This window comes from Pollachius pollachius (genome assembly GCF_949987615.1).
Source record: "Pollachius pollachius genome assembly, chromosome: 8".
NCBI classification, from domain to species: Eukaryota; Metazoa; Chordata; class Actinopteri; order Gadiformes; family Gadidae; genus Pollachius; species Pollachius pollachius.
Window position 1 is genome coordinate 4387135 of NC_136941.1, and position 17500 is coordinate 4404634.

The 17500-nt window shown below is 47.3% G+C and overlaps 1 protein-coding gene across 1 annotated transcript in view; it reads right to left on the minus strand.

Moving 5' to 3' along the window:
- Nucleotides 1–644: 644 nt before the first annotated feature.
- Nucleotides 645–17500, minus strand: part of LOC307079669 (myosin-7-like) — a gene marked incomplete at its 5' end in the record, with an annotated part of 35440 nt that continues 18584 nt past the window's right edge. The window contains 15 exons of the mRNA XM_079742132.1: nt 645–790; nt 931–1074; nt 4225–4320; nt 4851–4955; nt 5193–5272; nt 6013–6103; nt 11405–11530; nt 11653–11862; nt 13018–13204; nt 13429–13544; nt 13688–13812; nt 14166–14331; nt 15987–16170; nt 16487–16683; nt 17090–17208. Of these exons, the coding sequence (XP_079598258.1) occupies nt 779–790; nt 931–1074; nt 4225–4320; nt 4851–4955; nt 5193–5272; nt 6013–6103; nt 11405–11530; nt 11653–11862; nt 13018–13204; nt 13429–13544; nt 13688–13812; nt 14166–14331; nt 15987–16170; nt 16487–16683; nt 17090–17208 (1958 nt within the window). The 3' untranslated portion in view covers nt 645–778. The remainder of the gene's footprint in view (nt 791–930; nt 1075–4224; nt 4321–4850; nt 4956–5192; nt 5273–6012; nt 6104–11404; nt 11531–11652; nt 11863–13017; nt 13205–13428; nt 13545–13687; nt 13813–14165; nt 14332–15986; nt 16171–16486; nt 16684–17089; nt 17209–17500) is intronic.

Sequence of the window (17500 nt, forward strand, 5' to 3'; positions counted from 1 at the left end):
CCTGTGTCCCCGATCCAGTTCTCTGTCACACACACACCCGCTCGCTCACAAACACACACACACGCACACACACTGGATATATAGACACATACATGCCCCCCCCCCTAAAGAATTGTTGAGCTCTTATAGCGGGTTAGCTTAGCGTAGGAGGGTTAGCATAGCACTGAGCAGATGAAGAGATTATCAAGGAGAAGAATGTTCACTGGTGTACAGAGATGTACTGTAAGGTGGTTAGTTGTCAATAAAGTGTTTTATGATTGTGTTTCACAGCTCTTTAAATGTGTGTGTGTGTGTATGCACATTTGTGCGTCATTATCTCTGTGTTTTATTTCAGTACAAAAAGCAAATTTGAAAAGAAAAGTCAGAGTTGTGCAATTCAAACACACAAAACTTTATTCGTAAAGCACAAGCAACACACAAACCTTATTCGTAATGCACCACTAACACAAAAAACCTTTTTCATAAAGCACCATCAGCAGACAACTTTGTTCATAATCCAATAGTTGACCTGTGACCTTAAAATAACTCATAACCCAACATGATCAAATTCACGTCAAACTATTCACATGCTGATTTGAATAACTTAATTTGAATTCACTGTCAATCTGATGGTCTCCATGGTGATATTGTGTTGATACTGGTAACTGTAGACAGTGCACCAATCATCGGAAACACACGGATGACCTTTGAAACTCCACACATCATGGGCACACGCACGCATGCACATACGTGCACGCACACACACACAGAGCAGCAGCGGTCCACCATGATATCCTCCTCACTCAATGATCTGGAGACGCAGAGAAGAGTCGTGAATTATATTCAGTTAATGTACAGTGTTTCTGTTTCCATGGCAATATGACCAGTTACAAATGCTTCATACGATTGTTTTAAAAAAAAATGTTACGGTACACCCACACACAGGCTCACCATAGCCACCTTGGTGGTCTGCTGCCGGGTCCGGACCAACAGCTTGCTGACCGTGGTCTCCGCCATGCCCGCGCGCTCCTCCGCATCGTCGAGCTCGTGCTGCATCTTCCTGACGCGCGTCACGTTGCTGCTCACCTGCTCCTCCTAGTGGACAACAGCAGCACCGCACACATTCGCTCTATTACTGATACCTCAGGAGGACTTTCCCCTGGGGGACAAACCCCAGCTAGAGCCAGTATCCTGCCATAATTCAGACCTGAAAAAAAAAGTTTCAAAGGCTTGTAAGTCTGGGTTTGAAAACTCAACACCTTGTAAAAAAGTTTTTGCAACAATGAAAAAAGAGGGGGTGGACGAGCGAGCGATAGCGTGCGCGTCAGTTTAGTGAAGTAATGAACGAGTCCGGTTGTGAGTAAGAATAAAGTACCCAGCCTGTCAAGAATCGGTGGCCGCTTCATTACAACCATATTCCGACCTATAAGCAGACCCACTGTCGGTAAAAGTGAAGGGTGTTGCCCCCGAGAGTGCATCGGCCCTGGAAAAAACGTCTCCCCTGTGCTCCTCGGTCTGGGAGCCGACAGCAGGAAAGTGTAACTAACCATCTCGTAGTTTGGAGGCGGAGCGCAATAGAGTATACGTGATCCAATAATTTGAGATAAAAATAAAGCACATTAATTTGAATGATTTTAGCTTGTGTGTGATTTATCGAGGTCTAGGGCACACACAAGCTAAAATCATTCAAATGAATGTGCTATATTTTTATCTCGCACTATTGGAGCGCGTATACTCTCTTGCCTCCAACTACGAGATGGTTAGTGTGACTTATAGATCGGAATATGGTCGGAATGAAGCGGCCACCGATTCTTGAGAGGCAGGGTAATTTATTCCATCGGCGTAAATTTGGTCTCAGCTTTGGTAGGGACACTTCACAGACGTAACCCCAAATCACTAGACTGCATCATGCTAAACAATAAATATTCTATTAAAATAAAATCTAGATTTACATGTGCACTTATTCACATTTAAAATACACACACACCCATCCCCACACACACACACACACTGCCAGTGATACGCGTACGATACTTTCTCGTGCTCACGAGATACTTTCTCGTGCGCTGGACATACTCTCTCGTGCGCACAACATACTTTCTCGTTCTTACGACATACTTTCGCGTGCGCACCAGATACTTTTTCGTGCTCACGAGAAACGTTATAAGTATTTTTTTCCCATGTCCCTTTGCGGGTTCCATAGGTTCCGTACCCAGCCATGGTTCCAGAAAAAGGAAAACAAAATCAACCGCGCAGGTCGCTTGTTATTCTTGTCATCGGCAGAGCACTGTCAATCACGCACAGCCCGGTCAACCGCACATGTGATTGGAATGTACGTCAGCAGAGAGCAACCAATAGGTTTAGAGCCAAACGTTCCCGCCCCCAGGAACGTTTTTCTTTTTTCCTTTTTGCAGATCAACCTTTTCAGACCTTTAACCCATTTGTACCGGCTGCTGCGCGGCGCAACATTGTATCTACTAGATACAATGTTGCGCCGCGCAGCAGCCGGTACAAATGGGTTAACTGTCAGGAGTTTCAAAACGAATGCGCGACAGAACACTGCCAATAATCACATGACTCAAAGCTTGCGCCTGTGTGGTCAAACCTCTGAAAAGTCAGTGCTGAAAAGTCAGTTCTGGAAAAATACATTGCAATGGTGTAAATGTACACCTTTACAAGTTTTTAAAAATAAATATTCAACCTTTCAAAACTTATTTCTCAATGTATGAACACCTGCAGAATCCCATTTACAAGGTTTCAAAACCGGGAAACAATGAAATACACTGTTAGAACAGTGCCAGATTTGAAACTCTGTAAATGCGCTGGTGACATTTTTTAAACTTTGAAAATGTTTTGGTGAAAATGATGAAGAAGATAAAATAGTACACAAAATCATGTTTGCAGACGTTGAGAAAAAAAATTCAGGCTATAATCTCTTTTTTCAGTGTTGCAAAACCTTCTTTACAAGGTGTTGAGTTTTCAAACCCAGACTTACAAGCCTTTGAAACTTTTTTTTTCAGGGTTGAATTATGGCAGGATACTGGCTCCATAATATTAACCCTAAATTGAATATCGAAACTAGAATGCGTTTCGTCGTAACCAACTGTGAGAGTGTGGTTGCTAAAATGCTAATGACACAAAACACAAGACACTTGCTAAGGGAGATGTCCTCTGTTTGCACGACCAGTTTCCAGTTCCTGGGACCTTCTGAAGCGGACTTGTCATTCATAGAATAATGTTTGCTGATTTCCATATTTCATTTTTTTCATAGAGCATGTCTATCAAATCATGGGTCATTTTCACCTGTAGTTATTTGGAAGAAGATTTATAAAGTTCTCCATAATTTTTCCGTACAGAGAAATCTATCTTTCTCTGTACGGAAAAAGGGACCAAGAGGTAGAAATTTTCTGCTAGTAATATACTGTATTACTGTATACCAGGGGTCAGCAACCTTTCCAAGATGCAGTGCCAGTTTGAGATTTTTTCGTTAATGAAACAACATGCTTTAAACAACAATATATTAAATATTAAGATGAATTATGACCAAAAACATTTCCAGAAGACCTGGAATTGTATCATTTCCATATAGTCCACAATCATGCATCAACATTTTAAATTTTTTTGTTGTTGTTATATTTGCAACATGGGCACACAAATTATAATTACATATATCCCTTCTTAAAACACCATTTTTAGAAACTTATTCAAAAACATATTTGCACTTTGAGAAATGTAAAAAAACAGAATATATAAGAATGTTGGAACCATCCACATCAATATCTTTAAGACATGTACAGCTTTGCAAAACCATGTGAAGGCCATGCATACATAACACTTGCAACAATATTTTAAATATTTTCTCTCTCTATTACTCACAACATAGGTTTAAAAACTATTAATTGATCACATTTCAGAACACTTCTTTCAGTAACTCATTTAAACATTTGCACTGGGAGGAAATGCCCCAAAAACAGAATAACGTGCAAAAAAAATCAGTAGTAATGAGTATGCTGCCGAATTGTGCGGTGAATTTTTTAATAATACAATAAAAAATAAAAATTACGATTTTTTAATTTTTTGCTTAAGTGTGCCAATGATTATTCTGCCACGTGCCAGTGGTGGCACGCGTGCCTAGGGTTGCCGACCCCTGCTGTATACCAAGTTTCAGTAATTGTCCTCTATCTGGGGCTTATCGATGTCTCCTAACTAAAACACAACCTCCGGATGTCTCCTGATAGAACCTACCGCGTTCTCTGACTGTCGCTTGTAGCTCTTGACTTTAGTCTGCAGTTTTTCTATCAGGTCCTGCATGTGCAGAAGAGTCTTCTGGTCTTCCTCTGTCTGAAAACAGTAAGAAAACAAGCAATACATGATCAATATGATCAGTACATGATCGATACTTGATCTTTACAATAATACATGCATCTACATCATGTTTTCAAAAATAATCAATATATTAATTGATACATTTTCTAAATACAATCTATAATAAATATCTAGCATTTTGTCATAAAACTTGAGTGCAGAAACCATTAAGGCAAGAGCAATAGAGTGAAGAGCAGTAGAGTGAATAGATGTTAAACAGACAGTAGTAGTAGAGTCTGTTAAACAGACAGGAGCAGCAGAGTGAAGAGCAGTAGAGTAAAGAGATGTTAAACAGACAGAAGTAGTAAAGTCTGTTAAACAGACAGGAGCAGCAGAGTGAAGAGCAGTAGAGTGAATAGATGTTAAACAGACAGTAGTAGTAGAGTCTGTTAAACAGACAGGAGCAGCAGAGTGAAGAGCAGTAGAGTGAAGAGATGTTAAACAGACAGAAGTAGTAAAGTCTGTTAAACAGACAGGAGTAGTCGAGTGACGAGCAGTAGATTGACCTGGTAGGTCAGCTCCTTGACTTTTCTCTCGTAACGCCGCGCCCCCTTCACGACCTCCTCGCTCTTCTTCTCCTCCAGCAGCAGTGCGGTCTCCAGCTCCCTCACCTGGTCACACAGTTGTTAACACTCAGACAGGTACCTGGTCACACAGGTATTAACACTCAGACAGGAACCTAGTCACACAGGAAATACACTCAGACAGGTAGGCTCACCTGGTCACACAGGTGATAACACTCAGGTAGCTACCTCACCTGGTAGCACACTGAGACAGGTAGTGTCACCTGGTACACAGACACTTTGGTTCACTCAGATTCTGGTTGGATGTTTGAAGGCGTCACTCACCCTGCTCTCCAGTTTGTGGAGCTGTTTCTTCCCTCCCTTCAGCGCCATCTGCTCCGATTCATCCAGACGCACCTGAAGGTCTGGAGCACAAACACACACCATCAGGACCTGTAGCTTATACACACAGGTAAAGAGTCGGTAGACAGGTAGACAGTCTGTAAACAGGTAGACAGTATGAAGACAGGTAGACAGAATGGAGACAGGTAGACAGTATGAAGACAGTATGGAGACAGGTAGACAGTATGGAGACAGATAGACGGTATGAAGACAGGTAGACAGTATGGAGACAGGTAGACAGTATGAAGACAGATAGACAGTATGAAGACAGGTAGACAGAATGGAGACAGGTAGACAGTATGGAGACAGGTAGACAGTATGGAGACAGGTAGACAGTATGGAGACAGTATGGAGACAGGTAGACAGTATGGAGACAGATAGACAGTATGAAGACAGGTAGACAGAATGGAGACAGGTAGACAGTATGGAGACAGGTAGACAGTATGAAGACAGGTAGACAGAATGGAGACAGGTAGACAGTATGGAGACAGGTAGACAGTATGGAGACAGGTAGACAGTATGGAGACAGTATGGAGACAGGTAGACAGTATGGAGACAGATAGACAGTATGAAGACAGGTAGACAGAATGGAGACAGGTAGACAGTATGGAGACAGGTAGACAGTATGGAGACAGATAGACAGTATGAAGACAGGTAGACAGTATGTAGACAGGTAGAAAGTATGTAGACAGGTACACAGTATGGAGACAGGTAGACAGGTAAACAGAATGATAGACAGGTGGGCAGTATGTGAGACAGGTACCTCTGACAGTGGTCTCCATGTTCTTCTTCATCCTCTCCAACACCGTGGTGCTGTCCTGCTCCTTCTTCAGCTCCTCGGCCATCAGGGCCGCCTGGAGGAGCAGCAGGAGAACATAATGAAGATACATGTTCTACTGGAGTAGGAGGAGAACATAATGAAGATACATGTTCTACTGGAGGAGGAGGAGGAGGAGGAGGAGGAGGAGGAGGAGGAGGAGGAGGAGAACATAATGAAGATACATGTTCTACTGAAGGAGGAGGAGGAGGAGAACATAATGAAGATACATGTTCTACTGGAGGAGGAGGAGGAGGATAACATAATGAAGATACATGTTCTACTGGAGGAGGAGGAGGAGGAGAACATAATGGAGATGCATGTTCTACTGGAGGAGGAGGAGGAGTAGGAGGAGGAGGAGGAGAACATAATGAAGATACATGTTCTACTGGAGGAGGAGGAGGAGGAGGAGGAGGAGGAGGAGGAACAGCAGGAGAACATAATGAAGATACATGTTCTACTGGAGGAGGAGGAGGAGGAGGAGGAGAACATAATAATAAGAGCAGTAGAGTGAAGAGATGTTAAACAGACAGAAGTAGTAAAGTCTGTTAAACAGACAGGAGTAGTCGAGTGACGAGCAGTAGATTGACCTGGTAGGTCAGCTCCTTGACTTTTCTCTCGTAACGCCGCGCCCCCTTCACGACCTCCTCGCTCTTCTTCTCCTCCAGCAGCAGTGCGGTCTCCAGCTCCCTCACCTGGTCACACAGTTGTTAACACTCAGACAGGTACCTGGTCACACAGGTATTAACACTCAGACAGGAACCTAGTCACACAGGAAATACACTCAGACAGGTAGGCTCACCTGGTCACACAGGTGATAACACTCAGGTAGCTACCTCACCTGGTAGCACACTGAGACAGGTAGTGTCACCTGGTACACAGACACTTTGGTTCACTCAGATTCTGGTTGGATGTTTGAAGGCGTCACTCACCCTGCTCTCCAGTTTGTGGAGCTGTTTCTTCCCTCCCTTCAGCGCCATCTGCTCCGATTCATCCAGACGCACCTGAAGGTCTGGAGCACAAACACACACCATCAGGACCTGTAGCTTATACACACAGGTAAAGAGTCGGTAGACAGGTAGACAGTCTGTAAACAGGTAGACAGTATGAAGACAGGTAGACAGAATGGAGACAGGTAGACAGTATGAAGACAGTATGGAGACAGGTAGACAGTATGGAGACAGATAGACGGTATGAAGACAGGTAGACAGTATGGAGACAGGTAGACAGTATGAAGACAGATAGACAGTATGAAGACAGGTAGACAGAATGGAGACAGGTAGACAGTATGGAGACAGGTAGACAGTATGGAGACAGGTAGACAGTATGGAGACAGTATGGAGACAGGTAGACAGTATGGAGACAGATAGACAGTATGAAGACAGGTAGACAGAATGGAGACAGGTAGACAGTATGGAGACAGGTAGACAGTATGAAGACAGGTAGACAGAATGGAGACAGGTAGACAGTATGGAGACAGGTAGACAGTATGGAGACAGGTAGACAGTATGGAGACAGTATGGAGACAGGTAGACAGTATGGAGACAGATAGACAGTATGAAGACAGGTAGACAGAATGGAGACAGGTAGACAGTATGGAGACAGGTAGACAGTATGGAGACAGATAGACAGTATGAAGACAGGTAGACAGTATGTAGACAGGTAGAAAGTATGTAGACAGGTACACAGTATGGAGACAGGTAGACAGGTAAACAGAATGATAGACAGGTGGGCAGTATGTGAGACAGGTACCTCTGACAGTGGTCTCCATGTTCTTCTTCATCCTCTCCAACACCGTGGTGCTGTCCTGCTCCTTCTTCAGCTCCTCGGCCATCAGGGCCGCCTGGAGGAGCAGCAGGAGAACATAATGAAGATACATGTTCTACTGGAGTAGGAGGAGAACATAATGAAGATACATGTTCTACTGGAGGAGGAGGAGGAGGAGGAGGAGGAGGAGGAGGAGGAGGAGGAGGAGAACATAATGAAGATACATGTTCTACTGAAGGAGGAGGAGGAGGAGAACATAATGAAGATACATGTTCTACTGGAGGAGGAGGAGGAGGATAACATAATGAAGATACATGTTCTACTGGAGGAGGAGGAGGAGGAGAACATAATGGAGATGCATGTTCTACTGGAGGAGGAGGAGGAGTAGGAGGAGGAGGAGGAGAACATAATGAAGATACATGTTCTACTGGAGGAGGAGGAGGAGGAGGAGGAGGAGGAGGAGGAACAGCAGGAGAACATAATGAAGATACATGTTCTACTGGAGGAGGAGGAGGAGGAGGAGGAGAACATAATGAAGATACATGTTCTACTGGAAGAGGAGGAGGCGGAGGAGAACATAATGAAGATACATGTTCTACTGGAGGGGGAGGAGGAAGAGGAGGAGAACATAATGAAGATACATGTTCTACTGGAGGAGGAGGAGGAGGAGGAGGAGGAGAACATAATGAAGATACATGTTCTACTGGAGGAGGAGGAGGAGGAGGAGGAGGAGAACATAATGAAGATACATGTTCTACTGGAGGAGGAGGAGGAGGAGGAGGAGGAGGAGGAGGAGGAGGAGAACATAATGAAGATGCATGTTCTACTGGAGGAGGAGGAGGAGGAGAACATAATGAAGATACATGTTCTACTGGAGGAGGAGGAGGAGGAGGATAACATAATGAAGATACATGTTCTACTGGAGGAGGAGGAGGAGGAGAACATAATGGAGATACATGTTCTACTGGAGGAGGAGGAGGAGTAGGAGGAGGAGGAGGAGAACATAATGAAGATACATGTTCTACTGGAGGAGGAGGAGGAGGAGGAGGAGGAGGAGCAGCAGGAGAACATAATGAAGATACATGTTCTACTGGAGGAGGAGGAGGAGGAGGAGGAGGAGAACATAATGAAGATACATGTTCTACTGGAGGAGGAGGAGGAGAACATAATGAAGATACATGTTCTACTGGAGGAGGAGGAGGAGAACATAATGAAGATACATGTTCTACTGGAGGAGGAGGAGGAGGACAGGGAGAACATAATGAAGATACATGTTCTACTAGAGGAGGAGGAGAACATAATGAAGATACATGTTCTACTGGAGGAGGAGGAGGAGGAGGAGGAGGAGAACATAATGAAGATACATGTTCTACTGAAGGAGGAGGAGGAGGAGGAGGAGGAGGAGGAGGAGAACATAATGAAGATACATGTTCTACTGGAGGAGGAGGAGGAGGAGGAGAACATAATGAAGATACATGTTCTACTGAAGGAGGAGGAGGAGGAGGAGGAGGAGGAGGAGGAGGAGAACATAATGAAGAAACATGTTCTACTGGAGGAGGAGGAGGAGGAGGAGGAGGAGGAGGAGGAGGAGAACATAATGAAGATACATGTTCTACTGGAGGAGGAGGAGGAGGAGGAGGAGGAGGAGCAGCAGGAGAACATAATGAAGATACATGTTCTACTGGAGGAGGAGGAGGAGGAGGAGGAGAACATAATGAAGATACATGTTCTACTGGAAGAGGAGGAGGCGGAGGAGAACATAATGAAGATACATGTTCTACTGGAGGGGGAGGAGGAAGAGGAGGAGAACATAATGAAGATACATGTTCTACTGGAGGAGGAGGAGGAGGAGGAGGAGGAGAACATAATGAAGATACATGTTCTACTGGAGGAGGAGGAGGAGGAGGAGGAGGAGAACATAATGAAGATACATGTTCTACTGGAGGAGGAGGAGGAGGAGGAGGAGGAGAACATAATGAAGATGCATGTTCTACTGGAGGAGGAGGAGGAGGAGAACATAATGAAGATACATGTTCTACTGGAGGAGGAGGAGGAGGAGGATAACATAATGAAGATACATGTTCTACTGGAGGAGGAGGAGGAGGAGAACATAATGGAGATACATGTTCTACTGGAGGAGGAGGAGGAGTAGGAGGAGGAGGAGGAGAACATAATGAAGATACATGTTCTACTGGAGGAGGAGGAGGAGGAGGAGGAGGAGGAGCAGCAGGAGAACATAATGAAGATACATGTTCTACTGGAGGAGGAGGAGGAGGAGGAGGAGAACATAATGAAGATACATGTTCTACTGGAGGAGGAGGAGGAGGAGGAGGAGGAGAACATAATGAAGATACATGTTCTACTGGAGGAGGAGGAGGAGGAGGAGGAGGAGGAGGAGGAGGAGAACATAATGAAGATGCATGTTCTACTGGAGGAGGAGGAGGAGGAGGAGAACATAATGAAGATACATGTTCTACTGGAGGAGGAGGAGAAGGAGGATAACATAATGAAGATACATGTTCTACTGGAGGAGGAGGAGGAGGAGAACATAATGGAGATACATGTTCTACTGGAGGAGGAGGAGGAGTAGGAGGAGGAGGAGGAGAACATAATGAAGATACATGTTCTACTGGAGGAGGAGGAGGAGGAGGAGGAGGAGGAGCAGCAGGAGAACATAATGAAGATACATGTTCTACTGGAGGAGGAGGAGGAGGAGGAGGAGAACATAATGAAGATACATGTTCTACTGGAGGAGGAGGAGGAGAACATAATGAAGATACATGTTCTACTGGAGGAGGAGGAGGAGAACATAATGAAGATACATGTTCTACTGGAGGAGGAGGAGGAGGACAGGGAGAACATAATGAAGATACATGTTCTACTAGAGGAGGAGGAGAACATAATGAAGATACATGTTCTACTGGAGGAGGAGGAGGAGGAGGAGGAGGAGAACATAATGAAGATACATGTTCTACTGAAGGAGGAGGAGGAGGAGGAGGAGGAGGAGGAGGAGGAGGAGAACATAATGAAGATACATGTTCTACTGGAGGAGGAGGAGGAGGAGGAGAACATAATGAAGATACATGTTCTACTGAAGGAGGAGGAGGAGGAGGAGGAGGAGGAGGAGGAGGAGAACATAATGAAGAAACATGTTCTACTGGAGGAGGAGGAGGAGGAGGAGGAGGAGGAGGAGGAGGACATAATGGAGATACATGTTGTATTGGAGGAGCAGCAGGACTAGTATTCAGTGGTAAGTAGTTAGTGGTTAGTAGATAGTATTTAGTGGTTAGTGGTTGGTGGATAGTACTAAGTTGTTAGTTGTTTAGTGGTTGATATTTAGTGGTTAGTATTTACTGGTTAGTATTCAGTGGTCAGTAGTTAGTGGTTAGTAGATAGTATTTAGTGGTTAGTGGTTGGTGGATAGTATTAAGTGGTTAGTATTCAGTGGTCAGTAGTTAGTGGTTACTGGTTAGTGGTTAGTGGTCAGTGGTTAGTGGTTAGTGGTCAGTGGTTACTGGTTAGTGGTTACTGGTTACTGGTTAGTGGTCAGTGGTGGCTGTAGGTGGCTCACGTCAGTGAGGGCCTTCTTGGCCTTGTCGCTGGTGGAGCGTCCCTCCTGTACGGCCTCCTCCACCTCCCCCGCCAGCACCACCAGCTCCGCCTCCAGCTTCCGCTTCACGGCCACCAGGCCAGACACCTGCGGGGGTCAAAGGTCAACGGGTCAGGGTCACCATATTCACACAGACTATGTTTGTGTGTGTGTGTGTGTGTGTGTGTGTCTGTTGTGTGTGTGTGCGTGTGTGTACCACACGGTCTCACCTGGGTGTTGAGGTGGTTGGCTCTCTCGATGGCCTCTACTAGCTCGTGTTCAGCCATCTTGTGGGCGTGGTCGGACTGTTCCAGAGCACTCCGTAGCTCCGCCTCCTCGGCAAGGAGCAGCGAACAGCGACGCTCCACCAACACCACCTGCTCCTTCAGCTGATTGGTCAGCTGGAACTTGTCATCCAGCTCCACCTGTTGCTCTTTCACCTGGACACACCAACCAGCTAGTTAGTCCTATTAACTAGTGGACCTGGACACACCAACCAGCTAGTTAGTCCTATTAACTAGAGGACCTGGACACACCAACCAGCTAGCTAGTCATATTTACTAGTGGACCTGGACCCACCAACCAGCTAGTTAGTCCTATTAACTAGTGGACCTGGAAACACCAACCAGCTAGTTAGTCCTATTAACTAGTGGACCTGGACACACCAACCAGCTAGTTAGTCCTATTAACTAGTGGACCTGGACACACCAACCAGCTAGCTAGTCCTATTTACTAGTGGACCTGGACACACCAACCAGCTAGTTAATCCTATTTACTAGTGGACCTGGACACACCAACCAGCTAGCTAGTCCTATTAACCCTTGAACCTGGACACACCAACCAGCTAGTTAGTCCTATTAACTAGTGGACCTGGACACACCAACCAGCTAGCTAGTCCTATTAACTAGTGGACCTGGACACACCAACCAGCTAGCTAGTCCTATTAACTAGTGGACCTGGACACAACAACCAGCTAGTTAGTCCTATTTACTAGTGGACCTGGACACACCAACCAGCTAGTTAGTCGTATTAACTAGTGGACCTGGACACACCAACAAGCTAGTTAGTCCTATTAACTAGTGGACCTGGACACACCAACCAGCTAGCTAGTCCTATTAACTAGTGGACCTGGACACACCAACCAGCTAGCTAGTCCTATTAACTTGTGGACCTGGACACACCAACCAGCTAGTTAGTCCTATTAACTAGTGAACCTGGACACACCAACCAGCTAGTTAGTCCTATTAACTAGTGGACCCGGACACACCAACCAGCTAGTTAGTCCTATTAACTAGTGGACCTGGACACACCAACCAGCTAGCTAGTCCTATTTACTAGTGGACCCGGACACACCAACCAGCTAGTTAGTCCTATTAACTAGTGGACCTGGACACACCAACCAGCTAGTTAGTCCTATTAACTAGTGGACCCGGACACACCAACCAGCTAGTTAGTCATATTAACTAGTGGACCTGGACACACCAACCAGCTAGTTATTCCCATTAACTATTGGCCACACCAGGAGGAGCGTACCTGTGTCTACAGGTGAGTATTTGGGCCGTACTTGTCTCTACAGGTGAGTACGGGGGGCGTACCTGTGCCTGCAGGTGTCTGGTGAGCCTCATGCTCTCAGCGGCCTGGCGGTTGGCCTGGCTCAGCTGGACCTCCATCTCGTTCAGATCCACCTCCATCTTCTTCCTGAGGCGGACCGCCTCGCCACGGCAACGCAGCTCCGCCTCCAGGCTGGTCTGCATGGCCTCCAGGGAGCGCTGGTGAGTACGCCTGACACGCACCATCACAATCAATATAGTATAGTATATAATGTATTGTTTCAATGATCTCATTCTCCTCAGCATGCAGAGAGAAGCTCATTACTATTTTGGAACCTCCCTCATATTTCTTCATTGCACACTCAATTTGTTCGAATTCATGAACGAATCGTAAACTCGAGCGATTCGTCCAAGTTTACAACAGACTTGGTTGTTGGTTTGGTTCGGTTTGGTTACCTGAGGTTGTCGATCTCTTCGTCTTTCTCTGAGATCTTTCTGTCGACCTCTGCTCTCATCTGATGGAACTCCAACTGGGCTTTGAGAGTCTTGCTCTCCTCGTGCTCCAGAGTTCCCTAGAGAACCGTGGAACGTTAGTACCCCAACTGCTCTCCTCTTGAGAACCGTGGGCACTTTAACAACCACACTGATATATAAATATATTGAGGAGGTTATAAGATGGAGGTTGGGGGATGGAGGTTGTCAGAAGTAAGGTTACCTCTGCCTCCTCCAGAGCAGCTCTGATGTTGCTCTTCTCCACATCCAGAACCTTCTTGATCTTCTCCAGCTCGTGGATGGTCTTCCCTTCTCGACTTATCTGCTCTGTGAGCTCCACGATCTCCTCTGCAGACCAACACATCTCTGAGGTCTCAACACATCTGTGACATCTCTAACATCTGTAACATCTTAACATCTCCAACATCCCAACATATCCAACATCTCCAACATCTCCAACATCTCTAACATCCCAACATCTCCAACATCTCTAACATCTCCAACATCTCCAACATCTCTAACATCTCCAACATCTCCAACATCTCCAACATCTTCAACATCCCAACATCCCAACATCCCAACATCCCAACATCTCCAACATCTCTAACATATTGAACACACGAGACAGAGAGAGAGAAAGAGAGGGAGAGTCAAAGAGCGAGGGGGGAGAGGTGGACTGAGAGAGGGCCGGAGGTCCTCACCCTGGAGGTTCTTGTTCTCCCTGTTGGCCGTCTCCAGCTGCTCCAGGGCCTCCTCGTAGCTGTTCTTCAGCCTGAAGAGCTCCGTGCTCAGGCAGCGGCCCTCCCTCTGAGAGCCCTCCAGCTCTGTCTGGCTCTCCTCCAGCCTCAGCTTCCAGTCACTCACCATCTGCAACACCCCAGACAGGCTGTCTCACTGCCACACACAGGCTGTCTCACTGCCACACACACCCACAGGCTGTCTCACTGCCACACACCAGACAGGCTGTCTCACTGCCGCACGCAGGCTGTCTCACTGCCACACGCAGGCTGTCTCACTGCCACACACCCACAGGCTGTCTCACTGCAACACACAAGACAGGCTGTCTCACTGCCGCACACAGGCTGTCTCACTGCCGCACGCAGGCTGTCTCACTGCCACATGCAGGCTGTCTCACTGCCACACACACCCACAGGCTGTCTCACTGCCACACGCAGGCTGTCTCACTGCCACACACACCCACAGGCTGTCTCACTGCCACACACACCCACAGGCTGTCTCACTGCCACACACAAGACAGGCTGTCTCACTGCCACACACAGGCTGTCTCACTGCCACACACAGGCTGTCTCACTGCCACACACAAGACAGGCTGTCTCACTGCCACACACAGGCTGTCTCACTGCCACACACAAGACAGGCTGTCTCACTGCCACACACAGGCTGTCTCACTGCCACACACACCCTGTCTCACTGCAACACACATCCTGTCTCACTGCCACACACAGGCTGTCTCACTGCCACACACAGGCTGTCTCACTGCAACACATACCCACCGGCTGCCTCACTGCTACACTCTCACTGCAAGACCTTGGTGAGGACCTCGAGGCTTCTATGACAGCTGGTCATAAGATAAGATGGAGATGAGAAATGTGTTCCTCTAGAGCAGTCTTTCCCAAAGACTACATTTATTTGGCGACCCAATTCAAAAAACTTTCAACAAGAAGCATGTTTTTGATAGTACTGAATGTTTGTTCAGTCAAACTGTTAATTTGACTTATATTATAACATTGAATCTAGTTGAAAGGCTAACGTACACTGTGTTTGTTTTACTGATTTACTGAAATAAAAACAATGAGATAGCCAAAACAAGGAGATGTTAACTCCGCCTAAATGCATTTATTTGGTCTCATTTATAAAATCTTTTCTATGTTTTCAATAACAAGTACATCAAACGAAGTTGGGATTTATCTCTTTGAAATGGCTGGTTTAAGTTAATGTATAAGGGGATGCGGAATTGGCAGTAAAGACGTTCAGGAATGTTCATTCACGCACAAATTTGTTCTTCTCCGGATTTTATAGATAAGGCCTATTGTGAATTGGGTGGCGATAGTTTTTAGTTTAAAAAAAATGGGTCTTAAGAAAAAAGGTTTGGGAAACACTGCTCTAGAGGGCCGCCTTACCCCCCGCTAGCCTTACTGTGATTGGCTTCTGCTGGTACCTGACCCCCCGCTAGCCTTACTGTGATTGGTCCTGCTGGTACCTGACCCCCGCTATCCTTGCTGTGATTGGTCCTGCTGGTACCTGATCCCCTGCTAGCCTTACTGTGATTGGTCCTGCTGGTACCTGACCCCCGCTATCCTCGCTGTGATTGGCTCCTGCTGGTACCTGACGCCCCAGCTAGCCTTGCTGTGATTGGTCCTGCTGGTATCTGACCCCCCACTAGTCTCACTGTGATTGGCTCCTGCTGGTACCTGACCTCCCAAGCTAGCCTTGCTGTGATTGGCTCCTGCTGGTACCTGACCCCCCCAGCTAGCCTTGCTGTGATTGGCTCCTGCTGGTACCTTGTCAAAGTGGCGTTGTTTCTTGTCCAGGGTGAGCGCGGCGGCGTTGGAGCGCTCCAACTCCACCACCAGGTCCTCCATCTCCGTCTGGAGCCGCAGACGGCCCTTCTCCAGGGAGGACCACTTGGCCCGGGACGCCTCCAGGGCCTCCTCGCTGCTCTGCAGGCGCACCACCAGCTTCTTCCTGTCGGACAGGAAGCAGGCTCTCAGTCCCGCGCCACGGAGCCTCAGGCTCCTCCCTTGAGGAGTAGTACTGTGGTACTACTGACTGTAGGACCACACTGTAGTACTACAGTAGTACTGTGGTACTACTGTACGACTGTAGTACCACACTGTAGTACGACAGTAGTAGTGGTTCTAGGCAGTAGTACTACAGTATTAAAGTAGTACTACGGTAGAAGTGGTTCTAGGCAGCAGTACTACAGTTTTACAGTAATACTACAATAGTACTTCTACAGTACTACACTACAGTCCTACAGTACTACCCCCTGGTGACCTACTTGGCGTCCTCCAGCTCCTCCACCCTGTGCACGGCGTCCATCTCGTACTTGGTCCTCCAGGTCGCCACCTGGCTGTTGGAGGCGGTCAGCGCACGCTGCACCTCCGCCCTCCCCTCCGTCTCCTCCTCCAGCTGCTCCCGGAGCATCGCCGCGTCGCAGCGGGCCGCCTGCACCGCGTGGGCCAGCGCCACGCGCGCCTGCACCCACAGGGACGGACGCACGCACACGCAGGCAGGCACGCAGGCACACACACACGCACGCACACACACACAGGGGGTTGAACTAGCGGCTCGGCGGCCATCTTGTCCTGCCGCCAGACACCAGGCTGGTGAGGGTGAGGGTGAGGTGAGGGCGAGGGTGAGGTGAGATGGAGTGAGGTGGGGTGAGGTGGGGTGAGGGTGAGGTGAGGGTGAGGTGAGGGTGTGTTGAGGGTGAGGTTAGCGTGAGGTGAGGGTGAGGGTGAGGTGAGATGAAGTGAGGTGTGTTGAGGGTGAGGTTAGCGTGAGGTGAGGGTGAGGGTGAGGTGTGGTGAGGGTGAGGTGGGGTGAGGGTGAGGTGGGGTGAGGGTAAGGTGGGGTGAGGGTAATGGAAGGCTGAGGTCACCTTGCTCTCCTCCTCCAGCTGTCGCTTCAGGTCGTCCTGGTTCTGAATGAGCCCCGCCTTGGAACGCTGAAGCTGACCAATCAGAGCATTCCCCTCCTCCAAACGACGACCGTACTCGGCTGATGGGTGGATGAGAGACAGAGGATGACTACAGACCGGAGGGGAAGGGCTTCTGCTCAGCGACGACTCAACGGTCTAGAACTCTGGTCTTTTCCTCTGGTCTGGTCTCCTGGTTTTATACTCTGGCCTAGTATCAATCTGTCTCTGACTGATCTGTGTGTGTTTGTGTGTAGTATGTTGTGTGTTAAAGTGTGTGTGCATAGTAGGTAGGGTGTTACGGTGTGTGTGTGTGTGTGTGTGTGTGTGTGTGTGTGTGTATAGTATTAGTGTGTGTGTGTGAGTGTGTGTGTG